Genomic DNA, 18,981 nt, shown 5'->3' on the forward strand with positions numbered 1-18,981 from the left:
AAACAATTTTTAAGCAAATCGTGTTATTAAATCTGTTTTAAAACCCGGCACTTTTCCATAAAGTGCCTTTAAAACGCAAAAAATAAGTCCTTACATTTTGGAAATAAATTTGAAATAAGGAAAAGATCGTTTTTTTATTTGCCTAACAACTGCGGGAGGCAACCCTGTATCTAATACAACCTATCCTAACTTAAAATTAAGTAAAACATACAAAAAACTACACTGAGTTTCTACACTCAACTGAGCACTTTACATAAAAAATACCATAGGCATTTAAATCAGAAAAGCGTTAGTAGATACAATTTCCCCCTTCCTTAAATCCTTACTGAAAGATGTAACATATAAGAATGACTACATTGTGTTGCCGTTCAAAGGTCCACCAAGGCATTCTGTTGCTAAAAACACATCCCTTACTCCACCAAACAAAGAAAGTAAAGTGCAGGACTTTTAAAGTTGCAACATCAAATAATCATAAAATGAATTATTATTAGAAAGTGAATTATACTGCAGTTTATGTGGTTAACTTTAATTAATTATAATTCATGGTACTAATCATATTACAAACATGAATGGTATATTATAAATGTGAAATTGTATAAATATTAGGATGCAATGGTTGAAAATCTTATTGAGATTAAATGTTAATTATTAAAAATAGGGGTTCCTAAACAATTTTCGGCCTAGTAAAACAATAGTCGCTGCAATGTATTTATGTCTAGTAAGATATCCGAAATGGCTGGAATTTCCACTGTTTCACTAAGATATTAGGAACTAAAAGAACTACCACCTCCAAAAGATAAAATACTTGTTTTGATTTTAAACATTATAGAATCACGTGAGAAGGATTTATGAAATATTAAAGATTCGGTTGTTCTTTTAGGGGAGGGTTATTTTTAAGTAGGGGAGGGGGGATATTATAACTCCCAATTGTGAAACTATGGATCCAGCTGTTTAAGAGATCTTTCAGGTCATGTACATAAACAAACGATTACTTTTTATATAAAATCGTTTTTTTTAGGTTTCGAACTACCCAAGGATCTGGGCTACTATTGGCAATCTATGACGACTTGAACAGAAATTCTCTTGTTATTCAACTAGACAGTGGCAGGATTCATATCACTGTGGAAATTGCTAAAGTAGCGAAGGTTGGAAATTTTTAAACATCAATAGACCTCAATAAAAGTTGATTGGTTGTTCTTATTTTTTGTTGTTGAAAGAAATCACATATAAAGAAAGTATGTTACTTGTCGTTACATGTTCATTGAACATTGTTTAATACAGAATATTTAAGTAGTTTAAATCACAGTAGCGGCTACGCCTCTAGAAGTCTCTAGGAGCAAATTAAATGAGGAAGGTTGTTTATGCTAGGGGTAATTTATCTCGAGTGTGGTGGAACCCTCCAAAAAAAGTACAAAACCTTCTTAGAACCTATAAAAGCTACAATCTAAAGGTGAACAATATCTGTAAGCGACATCCTTTGCTACAGACAAAAAAAAAAGTTTACTCCTTTATATAAAAATACCAAATTGTTTTGAAAATAATTATATCCATTTTTGTTTAGAAGCTGAGTATTGGACAGAACTTAAATGACGACTTGTGGCATACTTTAAGGTAATGTAACTTTTTATCCATTTTTCATCAAACCTCACTTTTTTTGCTTTATTATAGTCAAGCTGACACAAATTACCAAAGGTTTAAAAATTTGTGTTTATTTAGGCTATTTTCTCCCCCTCACTGCTCATTCAAATACAAATCTTCTAGCATATGCTAGGGATGCAGCCACTAGTATTTTTTAATGCGAATAATATTTTCTTTATTTCGACCTTAGGGTTGTTATGTAATGATGTAAATAGGATTCATTCAAATCAGCAAAAAAATTGTCTAATAGACCTCCTACGATGAAATATATTTTGTAAGTATGATATATTATTATAAACAAAAACTTTGCAAAATTAGCTGTTTTTTATAGTTTAGTTTTATAGTTTAATACCAAGGTGGGGTTTGTTTTTTACAAATTTCCGCAATGCGCGGTTTAATCAGGATTTAAGAGATAACCATTAAATCTAATCATGTGAAAAACGGCTCATCTTTTTATAGTGCAACCTTTATAAGGAAGTAATAAATCTTTTTTGTAACCTAGTCATTTCCTCTACTCTTACTTTTTTGAATAAAAACACTATCATTTATTTTTAAATATTTTTTTTGTAAATTTCTATATCTTTTTTTGCCTGGTTTACCTTTACACCACTAGGAATTAAGTATTACTACTATAACAGAACAACTTTTCACCTTTTCTTCATGGTCAACAAATTAATTTGGTAAAAGGGAATATTTGCCAGCTTTTATTATTTTTGTAGCAAAACTGAACTGTATGTCGGTTGGTTTTAGACTAGTCTTTGGCCTGTTGTCTGATTTCAATGTATAAGCATTTTTTGAAACTTGAAGGCGACAATTTTAGGAAAGTTTCAATAAAGAAACTATGGTAAAAACAAGAATGACATCATCTATAAAGCAAAACTCAAAAATATTTTTGTAACTGGACTTTATTGTTCTTGTAACGAACTGATTTAGAAAACAATTTGTGTATTTTACATTATTTACTTATCAAAAATACTCTAATTATTTTTAAATCATTGTGTTTTATAAAATAACTAGCGGCTACGCCCCTAGAGGCTTCTAGTGGCACTTTAAACTTTTTTTGTTCAAGTCTCTACGATACCTCTTTATGTTGCGTTCAAATCTAAATATTTTTTTTTAAATTTCGATTTTCCTGTGATTTCTCTTGGGAGGGTGGTGGTACCCTCCCCCAAAATAGTTATAAACCTTCCCGGGACCTATAAGAAGCAACCCTGTTAAGGAGAATTCGCTCGGTTCAGCGGTTAGCGAGATCCTTCGGTACAAACATACAAACACACAGACAGACAAAAGACATCATGTTACTTTATTATAAGGATTGATAATCTTTAAAAATCTTCTAAAACTTTAGTAAAAACGTTCTAAAAGAAACTAAAACGAAGTAACTCTCGAACAATAAAACCTTGAATAATGTTCTTTAATTACAAAACTTGATGAAATTTGAAAAGTTTGTTTGAAATTATGAAAATAATGGAACAGAACTGAAGACTGGAGTGCTTGCAGTGTCATCTTTCTTCAAAATTAGTAAAGCTACTCTATTACTAGATTTTCTAGTTTTTACTAGTGAAGATTTAACTTTGTCTGTCTATCAGTCCGTTCGTAACGCTCTGGGGAAAATGTGTTTAAATTTAAATGGAGATAGACAGATCAATTTTTTAGTGACGGTTCCTATTACATATTTGCATCTACTCTATAAATTATTTTGCCCTTCTGTCTGTCGGTCATTCTTAAAAAGGCAAAAACCTAATTGTTGGGGAAATGTGATTTTAGATATTTTATATAGACATACGTTTAGTTAAGGACGTAAAAACGAATTAAAATTAATAAATTTATATAATCTGATTTTTTTTCTTAGATTTGAGAAGCTTGAGACAATTATTCGTGGCAGTGTAGATGATGAAGATGGATTAGAAAGTAAGGAATAGATAGAATAATAGATAGATATATAGTCCTAAATATAGAATAACAGGATTTCTGTCAGTATTGAATCCGAAAGCTCTCGCTAGCCCCTGGATCTGCATAGTTTTTCTTTACAGTGTAGCTTCCTAAATGTCCAAGGAAGGTTAATAACTATTTTAGAGGAAGGGTACCATATCTCACTCCCCCTCCATAAAAAAAATATTATTTTTAAAATAAAGTTGAGAGTCGACCCCAGCCCTATCCCAAAAGAGCCCATAGATGCCTCGGAGGGGGTAGCTGAAATGTTGTGCCTAATTCATTAATATTTGTTTAAACTTTCTAGTGAGATTAACCGGTCCCTTAGAATTCTTTTCTGCCTTCTACTACTACATCGGCGGGATAAGCAGCAGAAATATTGAAACAACGGTGTCCAACTTTAATGGAAGAATTCAGCAGATTATTTTGAATGGCAGACACTTGTTGGAACAGATCAGCCTGCAACAGATTTCTTATGATGGTGAGTTATGCTGTAGAAGAGTAGCTACTCTATAAGCCTATGTTGTCCGTATGGCAAACATGAATAATAGTCATCTGATTCTTTACCGATGAATACTTAATCAAGTCAGAGAGGATGGGGACATTGGGCTGATTATTACACTAGTCCCTAAAGTTTTATGATAATGCTCTCTTCGTTGAATTATCAACTTTTGTGACTGTTGAATTTAATTGGTTGGTTCATTAAGTTAAGTGTCCAACTATTTAACCTCTAATTGTAATCTACAGAATGGGTAAGTTTGTGTATCATTATTGGGGATATACATCAATTTATCGGCCATTGTCTTAACCCTTAACCGCCTATCCAACCAAATTGTTACGAGGGGCTATGTTAAATATTATATTTTTTAGCTCTGACTTTTTTGTTCTCCTTTTTTTTACTGTTGGAGTCAAACCACAGATTGTCAATTTTTGTTTAGTTTGTTTTGTACCTTTTCACTCCATAAACTTAATAAATTTTTATGCTTTTATATCTCACACAAAGGATTGCTTTTTAAGAAATGAATATTTCAATATTAATTGTTTGAGGGGGGGGGGGTCATAGATTAATTTAAACGCCATTGTCCCCTCCCTGCCTACAAGTGTTTGTACTGTCTGCCTTCCCAGAATGAGAAAACTTTAGTATCAAGTTTTATGTTTTTTTTTTGTTTAGATACCAAATGATCTAAACTAGGATTAGTTTTTATGTACATTGTGAGGCGCTCACCTAAATTGTTCATTTTTTTATGGTAAAATTATAAATTTTTATGCATCTTAATTTTGAAGAGGTCAATTCATGTGCTATACCTTGTTCATAAACGGACATATAATAAAACATCGAAAAAAGGAATAAATTAAAAAATTGTGCAAAATAATACTTCGTAGTCTTGATCATTTTATACCAGACTATTTATAATATAATATACAGGGTGGGGCAAATAAGACCGGACAAATTCTAACTTCTAAACAAATGAACATAAAATCGTCAATTTTAAAGATTTTATTGAATTTTAAAAACTGGCAAGCGAAATAGGTATATAACTATTAGATTATTCAATAAAATCGCCGCCAGCCTCAATCACCGCCTTCACCCGCCCCCTGAACCGCCCGCAGGCCCTGGTCACCATGTCCCTGTCCAAGCTGGCGAATTTCTCCTTGATGGTGGCAATGAGGAAGGTCTTTGTTGTATAGGCACGTCTATAGGTGCATGCTTCAAAGTAGCCCCAGGCCCAAAAGTCCATTGAATTAAGATCGGGCTGCTGGGAGGCCCCATTTCCTTAGGAAAGTGAGTAACCGCAGGATCCAAATTCACCCAACTATAACGCTACCCTTTGACACGGAGGCTCTTATTTGGACCACAGTTGAGCTGGAACTACGTTCTATACCTTTTTAAAATGGTATGAAGATTCAGCTAGGGTTGTCAGCGCAATCCATAGTCTAAAATGAGTTTTTAAGTTCCATATGGGTCTCTAACGTCGAGAACCGAGAAATTTTCACGATTTCACACAATTTTTGACATCTTAAAATCTGCCACGTTTCACTTTGCCGGAGTACTACAGCCAAGCCACTTTAGATAGTGAACTCTAGTCTTTTCTAGTGTCTTATTTATGTATCTAACAGTATCCCCAGCAAGTTGCATAACTCTACCTCATCTACAGATGGGCTGAGATCTGATTTAGTGGGCCCTAGTCGAGGATCCAAATTATTCCACCGGCGCATTTCGAATCTGCCTTGTTGAACATAAGCGCGGTCAGCTCGGAGTACGAGCCTATCTTCGTCCAAAGATTTTTTTTTGCTAAAAGGTAATTACCTAAGCTTTTTAAAGTGGGGTCAAACGTCCTTATTGGTCAAGTAGTTTTGGCGCTATGGCCGTTTAAAGTTTGTCCGGTCTTATTTGCCCCACCCTGTATATTTTATGATATTTAAATATCTATAAATACTCTAAATAAAAGATATTTGAAAATAATAAAATAATGTTTTTCTTGAAGAAAAACTATTTGCCTCTCAAAAATTTGGTTAAAACTAGTACAGTTACAAGCAAAAGACTGACCAAGGCCATAAAGTATCTTCGCTACTAAACCAACAATAAAAACTATTTGAATTCTATAGAACTTTATGACTTAATACAGGGAGGGAGACATTGGGCTCTGTATTACAATAGTCCTCAAAGTTTTATAATAATGTTTTCTTACTCGTTGGGTTAACAACTTTGGGTACCTCTATCAAATTTTAATTGGTTGGTTCATGAAAGTAGGTGTCAAAACGTTTCAACCACTAATTTTGATCTACAGAAGGATTAATTATGTTTATCGAGAATGTACACCAATTCATAGGTAGTTGTCTTATCCCTTTATATCCCTGCTTATATGAATGAACAACCTATTTAAATGTTTTTATTCTATATGAATGAAGAGTGTAGAACTAAGAGTAAAGATAAACATAATCCAGACATAAAAATACTATAAACACCATGAGTCAGGGAGGGAGGGAGGGGTCATTGGACTGGAAATTATTCTAATAAATATGTTTTCCACTGACATATTTTGAAAGTTTTTTTTTCAAATGTATTATAGAATACTAGCAGCTAGAGAGAGTCGAATTTAATAACCCAATTTCTTATTTTAGATTTTAAAAGAAAAAGTTTTTCGGGGGGAATATTTTTTTATTTTTTGGGGGGGTTAGGGGTGTCCCACCCCCCAAGAAAATAGTTATAAACCTTCCCGGGACCTATGAGAAGCTACCATGTTAAGGAGGACCCGATCGGTTCAGCGGTTATCAAGATCCTTCGGTACAGACACCCAAACACATAGACATCCTGTTACTTTAGTATTAGGATTTAAAGCAAATAAATTATCTTTTAGGTAATTACCGCTTGGTACAAATGGATGATATAATGTACAACTCTGTCTCATTTCTATCTCATCATACTTACATTGGGTTACCACAGATGAAGGTAAAAATTATTTTCGTGTCCATGGTCAACTATTAGAAATATAAGGTGACAAATATTAATTAAAAGGTATTAAAATTATCAGGGCTCGAAAGACTCGCGTCAGTAGGGACTAAGTCTCATTTAATCCGTTTGGACGAATTGATTTTTTTAAAAAAAGAGGGATTGTCATATTTTGGTCAGGTTTAGACTTTTAGTTGGTTTTTAGAATTGTGAAAGATTTATTTCCTCGAGGCTTACAGGCGACTGATTAGCGGCTGCCGAGCCCTGAAAATTATAAAATTATAAAGTAGAATCAAGCCCAAAATTTCCATGTTTAATCCTTCTGTGTCCGTTGGGCTATTTTTTGCAAATAGGTTCGATTTTTCCCGCAATTATTTAGCTATGATAACGTTTAACCTTCCTATTGATATATCTTTGTATTTTAGATCTACAATTCCATCGATATATTCTTCAAATTCAAAACAAGCAATGAGAACGGAATCCTGATGTTTAATGATGGCAAGAACGAAGAGTTCTTTGGAGTTGAGTTGGTGGACGGACATATCATCTATACTTTCAATATGGGGTAAGAATTATTTTTATATATCTTTAATAATGTTAAAAATGAATATATGTAATTTATTTATTAATAAATGCATTGGTTTAAGATTTAATGCTATTTTCGCGAGGTGAGAGGAGGTTATTCATCAAAAATCACTACAACAAAAAGTCCATAGATTTGGCCTTTTTCTGCACGTGTAAATATAATCTTTTATAAGTTGTTTTCTATTCTAGATTATTTTTATTTTAGATGATTTTAAGTATCGATTCAAAAGTTATGTAAACTTATGCTATGAGGCCAGCCGTTTGGCCGTAAGTTACCTTTAAAGTTGGTTAAAAAAATTCTTGGAAATTCCGACACAAACCAAATATTTTTTAGTATAATGATATTCTGAAGATTTTCCTTTATTCTCTCTAAATTCTCAAACACCAATATTGTATTTTTAACAGCAAAGCTACTCTTAAATATGTTTTGTTCACTAAACAATTCACAATTTAAATAACACTATTCTAATAATAACATTTATGTGGTTTGATATTCATTAAAACATCAAGCGGCCTTCGAAGCAAGGGGCGAGGGAAGTCAAACCTCTACTTTCAATTTTAGTTTATAAAGTAAAGTAGATGTTAAAACTTTTTGGGGGTGTATTTTTTATAGGGGTTATTTCTTTAAGAAGGGTGAAGGTCCCCTTCACCAAATTAGTTATAACTTTCTTTAGACCAATAAGAAGCTTCACACACAGGTTCATAGAATAGCGATCAATTATTACATTAACAGAGAAAACACCCTGTTACTTTATAATAAAGATTTATTCAAATAGTACCACAATTGACCTGAAAAATCTACCCTACAAATGGATTTACAAGTCCCAGCTTGTATTTTAATGTAAAAGATACAAAGTCAGACGTCTGTAGTTTTGCATGATTAGAAATACAATACATATTGCATTCTTTTGTGGTAGAGATAAAAATAAAGAATTTTTAAAAGGACAGATTAATATAAGTAATGATTATACCAAATGTTTCAATATCATTAGGTTTTTATTACATGTAAGTTTTTAGTAGTAAAGACTCATGTCGGGTATAATGTCATTGTAAATAACAGGCTATTAAGTTTTTAAAGGCATTTCTAAATTTGCTAGATAATTAGAATTTTCTTAATGCCATGTAGATAGTATAATGTATAACATGATTCGCTATGTACTTAATTATTTTAAAAGAATACTATTCCTTTTCTTTTTTTATAAGCCTACATTACTTTACATTATTTTTTTATATTCGATTCTTTTTCTTTTTTAGTTACAAAACTTATCTATGATCTTAAATTAGACGCTTTTTGTGTGGTGATTCTGCAGATCAATGAGCATCTACTCTACTGCTATCTTTGTTTGTCCATCCGTCCATAACGCTATTGGATAGATATCTAAAAAAATTTAGAATAAGTATAAATAAGGCTGAAAATTATGTGGTGATTCCTAATTCGACAAATAGTGATCTATTCTATAAATCACTTGTGCGTTAAAAACTCGTCGTTTGAGATGAGAAAATAAAATTTGCTAGTAGGAAAATTCTTGTGTAGATTCTCATGACTAAATAGAATTTGTTTAATATTTCAGTTCCTAACTCGATAAAAGAATTGTATATGCTTCACTTATTATTTTTTTCTCAAACAATGTAAAAATGTCATTTATATGTAAACCATTGTTGTTCCTTTTTGTAATTTACACTAATAAATTAGTTGAGCTTTTGGTAATTCTATCTTAATCCGCAACAGTAATTTGTTATATTTGTACATTCATTTACGAAAACAATTTAATCTTAAGAAATATTATTTTTATGGCTTTCATTGTATAGGTATATGTTTTTTCACCTTGTGATGGTTTAACTTAATAATAAAAATTCACCCTCTTGTCTCTATCTCTCTCTCTCTCTCTACTCTTCCCTCCATCTCTTTGTTTCTACTTGTATCTTTCACTCTTTCTCTCATGAATTCATGTCGTTCAAAATTTCTTTGAGATTGTGATTTGTCAGTTGTTCTCTTGTCTAGGATACCAATTCCCCTTTAAAATGGAAATTGGGAAGGCCTGCTTTCCCCCTTTTTTATACGCTAATGGCAAATCAATGTGCACACCACTTCTACAAAGCTGGTCAGTTTTTTTGTGTGCATATTTTCGATAAAGTTGGGTGAAAGCTTCCAGTCAAATGCACTTATTAGGTCAAACTGTTCTTCATTTTAACCAAACGCATTTTTAAGAACAATTTGATCTTATAAGCGCATTTGACTGAAAGCTTGCACCAAACTTTACGGAAAATACACGAAAAAATTACCTCCTTTATTTAAACAAGTACATAACACAATTATATTTTAAGGTTTGGACCAGTGAAGATAAAGGACAATGCCCCGAAATCTTTGGCGGACGATAGCTTTCACAGTGTTTGGATTACAAGACCTACCAAATATTCACAGGTAAGTCTAAAAGCTAGTTGCAAGTAACACTACGTCATAATATTTATGATTTCATTTAATGGTTAGGTCGAATTTCATAAATTGTTGAAAATGATAATTTTATGACAAATAACAGAAAGAAAACGGCCCATTTGTCAATTAAATTAATTCAGCTTTAAATGGCATCTCTTTCAAGAATATAGTCTAAATCGGTCTTAAAAAGACAACTCTTTGATGTATCTGGTCCCAATATAATGTTCATATGGAGAATAAGATACATCATTTTATGGGAAAAAATACAGATTACTTAATGAATTCGGCCTTAAATTGACAACTCTGGCCCAAAATTGATGCATGTATGAAGGGACAAAATATACTAAAAAAAGCTCAAAGTGTTTCATGAATTCGGCCTGAAAAGTACAACTCTTTGATGAATCTGGCCCCAAATATGATGCATGTATGAAGGGACAAAGTTATATTGGAAAAGTTGAGAGTCCATTTATTTGAGAAGAAGTATGATTTAGCTAAATTAGATTTTTTTTCGTTAATAGTGTTAATTTTCAAATGTTTTGGTAGGTTTCAAATGTGGATATTTTTTTATCTCAAGTCAGAAAGCTCTTCGTAACACATAGTTAGATTAGTGGGAGATTGATTGAAATAGCTCTAAATTCTTGCTTTAGCAAATGAGAAATATAGAAGAAAAAAAATAATTTTACCTTTTTCATCAGGCCCTTTTTTTCCAAACTATGGACAGAATATTACTTAGGTTAAACAAATCTTCATGCTACTTTTCTCAGATATAATTTTGTTGTATTGATCTCACACTGGAAAGTTATTTTAGCTACGCAGCTCATCAACAAAGGTGTTCTTCATATATTCCTAATTTCAAGGAATTAATATGAAGGAACGGCCAAGGGGGTGGTAAAAGGGTGTTTATTTATCCCCCAATCAAATTTCAAGGTGCAAAAGTTTCATAATATCTACAAGATTTTCCCTCCTCCCTAAATTTGGGTTAAGGAATTACAAACCCTTCCACCTACTCCCCCACACCAACCCCCATGAAAATTTCCAATAGAAATTTTTGGGAATTTCGATTTCCATTTTATGTATTTACTATTATAATATTTTTTTTTTGTAAGTCAAAAAGCAAAGAAGAATACCTGTAATTTTCTTGTTAAGGGATTGGTTATCAGAATTTGAAGAAAAAAAAATAATTTTAGGTTTTAGTCAAGGAAAAGGGAATGTGATTCTGACAAACAATTCTAAAGGAAAATTTCCCCACAACCCCCTCTCCTTTTTCTCCCCTTCTTACCCACCCCTCTTCAATTACATGAAAAAAAAACAAGATATACTCCTTCCTTACTTCCAAAGGTTTCGTGATTTTTGTACAATTGATTGTTAGAATAGCTAGGCCTGACTTTCAGTAAGTTTAGCCTAATATTAGTGAGTTCATAAATTGATAATGTATTGCTTTATTAAAAATTTGATGTTTATATAACAATAAAGTTGTATCAATTGATATTTTGTATGGGTAGACCTTGCGTAGGTGTTGGTCTTTTGTAGGTGTTGGTCTTTTGTAGGAGTTGGTATTTTGTAGAGTTGGTCTTTTGTAGGTGTTGGTTTTTTGTAGAGTTGGTCTTTTGTAGGTGTTGGTCTTTTGTATAGTTGGTCTTTTGTAGCAACGCCTAATATTATATATATTTATCTTTAATATTCTTTTTGCGCTAGCTATGCACATGATTGTTTTTGTTTTGTATACTTATTTTCATGACTGCCTTTTAAGTTTAAAATATACGTTTAAAAGATCAAAGTAAAACAATAAAATAAATAAAACATATATTTCCATTGTTATTATAACCTCTTTTCATATCTCTTAAACAATGAAGCTACTCTATGATTCACATTGGCTGTCCGTCCGTAACGCTATTGTAGAAATGTAATTTTATCGTCTGCTAATTACAATAAATAACTGATTTTTATGTGAATATTACCTGTATCAATGACTTTTAGAATATTCTATATCTATCTTTTTCTTTTTATAATGAACACTAGCTTTTTAGCTCAATTTATACGTTTGTCAACCCATCATCTTTAAGCTTAACAACTTATGAATGTTGTCATCTTTGTAACTTTCATGGTTGAAATATATATTTTATCTATCTTTGTGTTCTAAAAACAACAGCAAAACATTCTTTTATACACAAATTCAAACAAAACATTTCATGAAAAATAGTTTTAGAGCGAATAGCAAGATATGTTTGTTTTAAAAATGGAAAATTGATAAAGAACAGTAAACCTTATGACACACTACTAGATTTAATCATTTCTAATTTTTGTTATGAGTTTTTATTTTTAAATTAGCTAATGGTTATGAAGTGGTTTAATCAGCAAAGACATAGATAAAGTAGCATATCTAGAGTATTTAATACTTTTATTGTAACTTATCCTATTATAGAAAGAAGCAAAGTTTTTTGTTTGTCCGTTAAGATATAGGTAACCACTAAACTGATTGAGTTCTCCATTTTAGAGAAGTTTCTAATAAATGGCAGGCAGGTTTTAGGCTGATTTATTTTTAAATTTAAGATTAGTAGCCAAAATGTTTTCCTAAATTAAGAGGTTTCGCGATTTTAATATGTTCTTTATTTTAGGTGTTAGTGATTGACAATCAGCACAAAGTTTCGAGTGCAGGTCTGGGGGATAATTACTACTTCAATCTGGATGGAGTTTTCTATCTAGGTAAGCAACCAAGCAATACAGGGTAGGGCAATGGACGATACACTAGTCTTACCCTTGTTTCTATGTGATTATCTGATTTTTATATACAATTTTTAAAGACTTTGGCCTTGAAAAGAAAAGAAGTGGCGGGTTTCGTCGTATTTTCAAAATTACGTTTTTCCTATTTCTAGCCCCTGCGGTGAGCTCTAATCCTGCGGGGCAATCATTAACATTTACCAAACCAAACCTAAAATATCCAATCAAAAGCTACTATGAAAATCCGACGGAACCCGATACTTTAATTTATTTCCATGATTCCAGATTTTTTGTGATCTTAGAACCCAGAATGATAACTTGAAAGAGAACCATATATATCAGTCCATCCGTTACAAATACACTCTAATACTGATTAAAAGAAGGAGACATCGAGTAATTTATTTATTTTTTATTTAGTGATTTAAATATTTAGGTGGATTAAAGAGCACAATAATGGAGAGGATGCCTTCAGTTTTCTCCAGCAAACATGGTTTTCAGGTATGCTCCATTTAATTTTTTATGGTTCCACGAGGTTTCAAGGATATTATGGGTTCAACAATTGTCAATAATGGTACATTGAAAAACTTATTTTCTAGGCTGATACTTAAACAGATGTCCAAAATGTCTCCAAAATATTCTCCAAAAACTTTTTTGTCCATTAATAAATTTAATAGTTGATAGTAAAGAAATATGTTGGCTGAAATTCTATCTGGAAATTCCCATAACCAATAAGCATATATGTATTCCATGAAACAAATAAATGCATGGTCAAAATTAGAATGAATGGCTAATACCAAAGATAAACTTTTGAAATTTCTTGTGATTTTTCCTGTGTATTTCTTTTTTCTCATTCGTTCTAAATGTTATTATCCTTATTTTGGTTATTTTTAATTTATTTTTCCTGGAATAATCCTAAATCTTAATATATTTTTTAAAAGTGTGCATTAAACATAAATCTTATTTAGAACACATTATATCCATGACCAGTGCATTGCATTAAAAAAATGTGCTTTAAACTTCAGTGTTAGATATTTTCCAGGCTGATATAGCCTAAAGCCATACAACGGCATAGAAAATTCCAACCCATTTTAATAAAAAAAAAAAGATGTATAATACAAATATTTGTTGCTTTATATTGTTCATTATCAGCCATGCCTCGTAGTTACTCGCTTTTTATGTATTTTAGATGCTGAGAATAACATTTTTTATGGTAGATGCAATGATAGATATATTTATTCTTGAAAAACTCTAACATTTCTTTGTCAAATCTAGAAGTATATTGTCAATCCACAAGAGAAAATTTGGCCATCTTGATATATTTTAGACAAATAGCCTTTGTAATGATATTGTAATATCGATTTTATGTTATTATTCATGTCGATTATATGACATTACTTTGATTTTTATAACAATTTACTTACTTTCATATAGGACAATTATAACATGCTTAAGTCAAGAGCAATTCGTTTAGGGACCGACGCAAGTACCAACGCTTATTATAAAAAAATCTTTGCTTTTAACGATTATAATAAATGTAAAGACATTGTTTTCGGGTTTTCTAATATTTAGAATCCCTTACCCTGTCCTAGGTTGTAATATATTCTGTTTAGAAAGTATGGTTGTATGAAATATTAAATAGGATATAAACAAAATAGAAAAGTGTGTCGCTTAGTAATAAAGGTTTATAATATAGAGGGTCAGTCTTATAGAAAATTCAGGATTTATCTGATAGCATCACAGTAAACAGCGTAAAGTGCCACAAAAAATGACGTCAAACATTAAAATTACCAATGAATAGCTAGTATGAATTTTACCATTGGTCAATTACAATAGATACGGGCATATCATTGGTCATTTGATTGTATGGTGTCATTTTTTTTTGAGGCAATTTACGCTGTTTCGAATCATAGTTACATCCAACATCTTCTTCCATTTCCACTATAAACCTATAAACTCATGTAAAGATTTTTCAATAATGATAATCATCAGATATTTTGTTACTTATGATACTTTGAATCTTACATTTATTATTGTATTTTAGGGATGTCTTTCCAATATTGAAATCAACAACGAGGCAATCGACCCCAATAAGGTATGTTTAAACTCTTCTTTTTATGTATATTTTAAATGCACGGACAAGGGACCTGGATTCTGACAAAAACAATTCTAAGTGAAACTTTTCCCACAACCCACTACCTTTTTCCCCTCCTTCTACCACCTTTCCTTTAGTTACAGCACAAAACAAGCTTTACGCTTACATTACGCCATAAAAAAATATCCAAATACGATAGACGAATATATTATTTTTTATTAGTGCCTTCGTCACTAGACTCTAAGAGATACTCGACAAAACGGATATTTTATATGGTTTCCTAAAAAGCACTTTTAAATTTTTGTGTGCTTTAAATATGTGAATGACTAGCAGGTTGACTGATATTCTAAATAGTAAATATATCTGCAAGCATCATGACGAGTATTCACAGGGAAAACAAATAACTTGTTGCACGACCTTTATCAGAAAGTCCTGAAAGTCGCACTACTAAGTCTCGCCTCTTTTTGGCAAAGAATTTCTGGTAAAGTTAAAAAATTTAATTTAATTTTAGGATCAGCTTGTACCAAGTAAACAAGTATCTGAAGGGTGTCAAGGTATGCTTTACTGCTACGCTTTTTTAGAATTCGGGTTTTATATGTCTGTTTGTATCGAAGGATCTCGCTAACCGATGAACCGCTACTCTACAATGTAGCTTCTCATAGGTCCTGGAAAGGTTTATAACTATTTTGTTTGAGGGCACTACCCCCCCCCCCCTCCCCCATGAAAAATCGCCCATAAAAAAATAACCCCTCCCACCATTTTTTACTTTTTCTTTTAAATCTAATCCTTATAATAAAGTAACAGGATGTTTGTGTGTCTGTGTGTCTGTGTGTCTGTGTGTTTGTGTGTTTGTACCGAAGGATCTCGCTAACCGCTGAACCGATCGGGTTCTCCTTAACAGGGTAGATTCTCATATGTCCCGGGAAGGTTTATAACTATTTTTGGGGAGTGTACCACCACCCTCCCTAGAGAAATTAAATTTTTTTTAAATATCTCAATTTTAGAACGAGAGTTCAACGAAAAACAAACATCAAACGTAATTTTTTTTACTTTTTCTTTTAAAATCTAAAATAAGAAATTGAATTATTAAATTCGACTCTCTCCTCCTCAAGTGCCCCTAGAGGCCTCTAGGGGCGTAGCCGCTAGTATTAAATATGGGGTAGGGGGGGATGGGTCGACTTCCAAACTCTTTGTGTCTATTGTAATAATTATTCGCATTTGTTTCAATTGTGATTCATAGAAAAGGTTAATATTTAAATAAAAACTTATCTTATTCTTTAGAAAAGGCTTGAATTATAAATTTGCTTTCATAGTAATTTTTATATGTCAATTCAAATTGAAATGTCATGAAAATTTGTAAATTTAATTGAGATTTACTTTGTTTTGGACCAAAATGTAATGAAAACATATATATCGATTACAGAAGCAGTTTTCCAAGGTTACTAATATGAAAAAAAGTATATCCTTGCTTGTTGTCCAATTGGGCTAAAAGACTGGGTCAACAACAAACAGATTCATCTTATTATTCATGACTAATTTTTAAAAAAATACTTTAAAGGAACAACCTTGCATAATACAAATTAGTTTAAAGGGATAAGATAATTGTCGATAATTTGATCTTCCCCTATTCCTTTTTCGTACAAATCTTCTGGTTAATACTAGAGTAAGGCTGTTGTTTAACAACCAAATCTATATTCAGAATCATATGCTGTTGAATTTGATGGAAAAACCCCAGGACTCATCACATACAAGTTTCCCGCTGATAAACAACCAGATACAAAGGTACAAATTTCTTTACAAATTTAATGTATTATATCCTAAACAAAGATGACAACATCCATAAAAGAGAAGATCTGAAACGATGACAAACAACAATTGGCACTTGTATAGAGTCAGAACTGAATAAGCAGAATTGAAGTCTAAACAAAATTTTAAGTAAATTTTTTGCTATGTCAGAATATTATTTAAGGACATGCTTACATTTCTACGACATTATTGTAGAGATGCTTCACTTATGAAATTATCCTGGGAATAGAGAATCTTCGCTTTAGAAAGGCATAATAAGTTTCAAAAGTGCTTTTTTGTTAGAATGGAACGAGACTTTAACCCGCCAACAATTATTCAATTAGTTCACTGACTTTAATATTGGTCTCAAATTTGAGAGGGATGTAACATGGGACTGTAAATTATACTAAAATCAAAAGATTGTAGGTACAAACTAGTACTACATAAAATTTTAATTTTAATCTACTGTTAAGTGTAATTTTGTGCATTGGCCATTTTCGAGAAAGACTAAACTACATAACTTTTGTGTCACTTTTGAGCAAGACGATTCCCTTTTCTCCCATCTCTTTTTAAGATATTTTCTTTCCCCCCTTCGATTTTTCTTTTCCCTCTATATGAGGTCATATAGGAATCGTCTTCCTCAAAAGTGACACAAAAGTTATGTAAATGTAGTTTAGTCTTTCTCGCCACTTTCTTTTCCGTGTTATCAAACGCCGTGCTAAAGTCAAACTGCTATAAGTACACCTGCATTTCCTGGTTTAAAATACTTTTTAAGAACTCAAATATAGAAATCAAAATATATATTAGAAAGTTGGAGTGTAATTTTAAAAATTTCGTTTGTGTTTGTAGAAAGATCAGCTGACAGCCATATTCCTAACTGGACTGCGAGATTGTACAATCATAAGAATTGATAGCTTGAGATCCAATGATTTTCTGGAAGTCAGACTGGTAAGTATACCTTAAGTAGAGCAGCTACTCTATAATTAGAAGTTGTTCATCCATCTGCATTAGCGAGTAACTTCTTTAAATTAACTGTAAATAATCAATTTCTTGCAACAATAAAGTTGCGAACATAATAAATTCTGAATTATATCATTTCTTCGTAATTTCGCCCTATGTTTTTACCTCTATTTTTTAGATTAAACTAATTTTAGTGACGTATTTACAGGGTCAAAAAATATTAAAATGTTATAGGTGAGTGGATATCTAGAGGCACAATATAATCTTGGAACTGAAAGCATTAGAATCGCTGACACCAAAAACTTTCTTAGTAATGGAGAATACCATTTTATACGGTAAATAAAAAGTAAAAATATAAGATGGGGGGGGGGGAGGGATATTCTATAAGGGTAATTGGAGATAATATCCCCTAAAATAAACAAAAACCTTGCATGACATATTAGAAGCTACACTGTAATGGATGGCCATATCATAGCGAGATCTTTCAGCACAGAAAAATGAGATACTTTTATGATATTATCTCCATTATAGTAAGGAAGTGGGAGAGTCGAACCTCAACTTTAAATTTTAGTTTCCTAAAGATATTTAGTCACACACAGAAAGAGAGACATCATGCCATTTTTATATAATATATGACTTTTCTTTGAGCTATCATTTTATTTAGATTTGTAAGAATCGGACCAAATGCTACTTTACAAGTTGATAACAATGAAATTATCAAGAAATTTCCAGACGGTAAGTAACAATTATAATACATTTCTCGTACAAAATCATAATCCAAAATTTAGAATTCTTAGGGTTACAAAATATAATATTGTTCTATCATCATTTAAATTACAAAATTGTTTTATAAGATTTATATATCTTAGTTGGATACTTAATTAAATTCTGGGAAGTTCTTTAAGAAGAAAGTTGAATGTTTAATTTAATTTATAAAGTTAATGTCTAAATGTAACATTACATAACAACTTATATATGTTTATATGATAGATGCTTAGCATAATTATTAGTTCCGCTTCCCTCACTGTCAGACTCATGTAATCTTTCCTAAGAAATGAGTTCATGTGATTTTGATATTAAATAGATAATATGTTAGAATAGGGAACTAAGGGGATAAGACAATGGCCGATAAATTGATGAACATCCCCAATGATGATACACAAATTCACCCGATCTGTAGATTTCAAATAGTGGTTGAGACGTTAGGACACTCAATTAAAGAACCAACCAATTAGAAGTTAATAACGCATAAGAAACGTTATTATTACCAATTCATTACCAATACCATGAACAATTATGACTTCTCAGACAAAGATCGTGCAATCAAAGGGTTGGTTGTCTGTTGGATGTTACTTAAACTAATATCCTTGGGTGTTTGAGAATTAC

At 31.6% G+C, this 18,981-nt stretch overlaps 1 protein-coding gene across 3 annotated transcripts in view; it reads left to right on the forward strand.

The window, feature by feature from the left end:
- The window catches only part of LOC145323593 (neurexin 1-like), a 101,984-nt gene that overhangs the window by 72,007 nt on the left and 10,996 nt on the right, over nucleotides 1-18,981 (forward strand). For all 3 annotated transcript variants that reach the window (XM_080165974.1, XM_080165975.1, XM_080165976.1), the window contains exons 27-41: nucleotides 1,019-1,145; nucleotides 1,562-1,611; nucleotides 3,491-3,549; nucleotides 3,878-4,051; nucleotides 6,930-7,021; nucleotides 7,447-7,586; nucleotides 9,932-10,028; nucleotides 12,656-12,743; nucleotides 13,192-13,256; nucleotides 14,800-14,850; nucleotides 15,362-15,404; nucleotides 16,550-16,632; nucleotides 17,485-17,583; nucleotides 17,830-17,930; nucleotides 18,260-18,330. In XM_080165974.1, the coding sequence (XP_080022100.1) occupies nucleotides 1,019-1,145; nucleotides 1,562-1,611; nucleotides 3,491-3,549; nucleotides 3,878-4,051; nucleotides 6,930-7,021; nucleotides 7,447-7,586; nucleotides 9,932-10,028; nucleotides 12,656-12,743; nucleotides 13,192-13,256; nucleotides 14,800-14,850; nucleotides 15,362-15,404; nucleotides 16,550-16,632; nucleotides 17,485-17,583; nucleotides 17,830-17,930; nucleotides 18,260-18,330 (1,340 nt within the window). The remainder of the gene's footprint in view (nucleotides 1-1,018; nucleotides 1,146-1,561; nucleotides 1,612-3,490; nucleotides 3,550-3,877; nucleotides 4,052-6,929; nucleotides 7,022-7,446; nucleotides 7,587-9,931; nucleotides 10,029-12,655; nucleotides 12,744-13,191; nucleotides 13,257-14,799; nucleotides 14,851-15,361; nucleotides 15,405-16,549; nucleotides 16,633-17,484; nucleotides 17,584-17,829; nucleotides 17,931-18,259; nucleotides 18,331-18,981) is intronic.

Source organism: Acartia tonsa, chromosome 7, assembly GCF_053477335.1.
Source record: "Acartia tonsa isolate MP-2025a chromosome 7, ASM5347733v1, whole genome shotgun sequence".
Lineage (NCBI taxonomy): Eukaryota > Metazoa > Arthropoda > Copepoda > Calanoida > Acartiidae > Acartia > Acartia tonsa.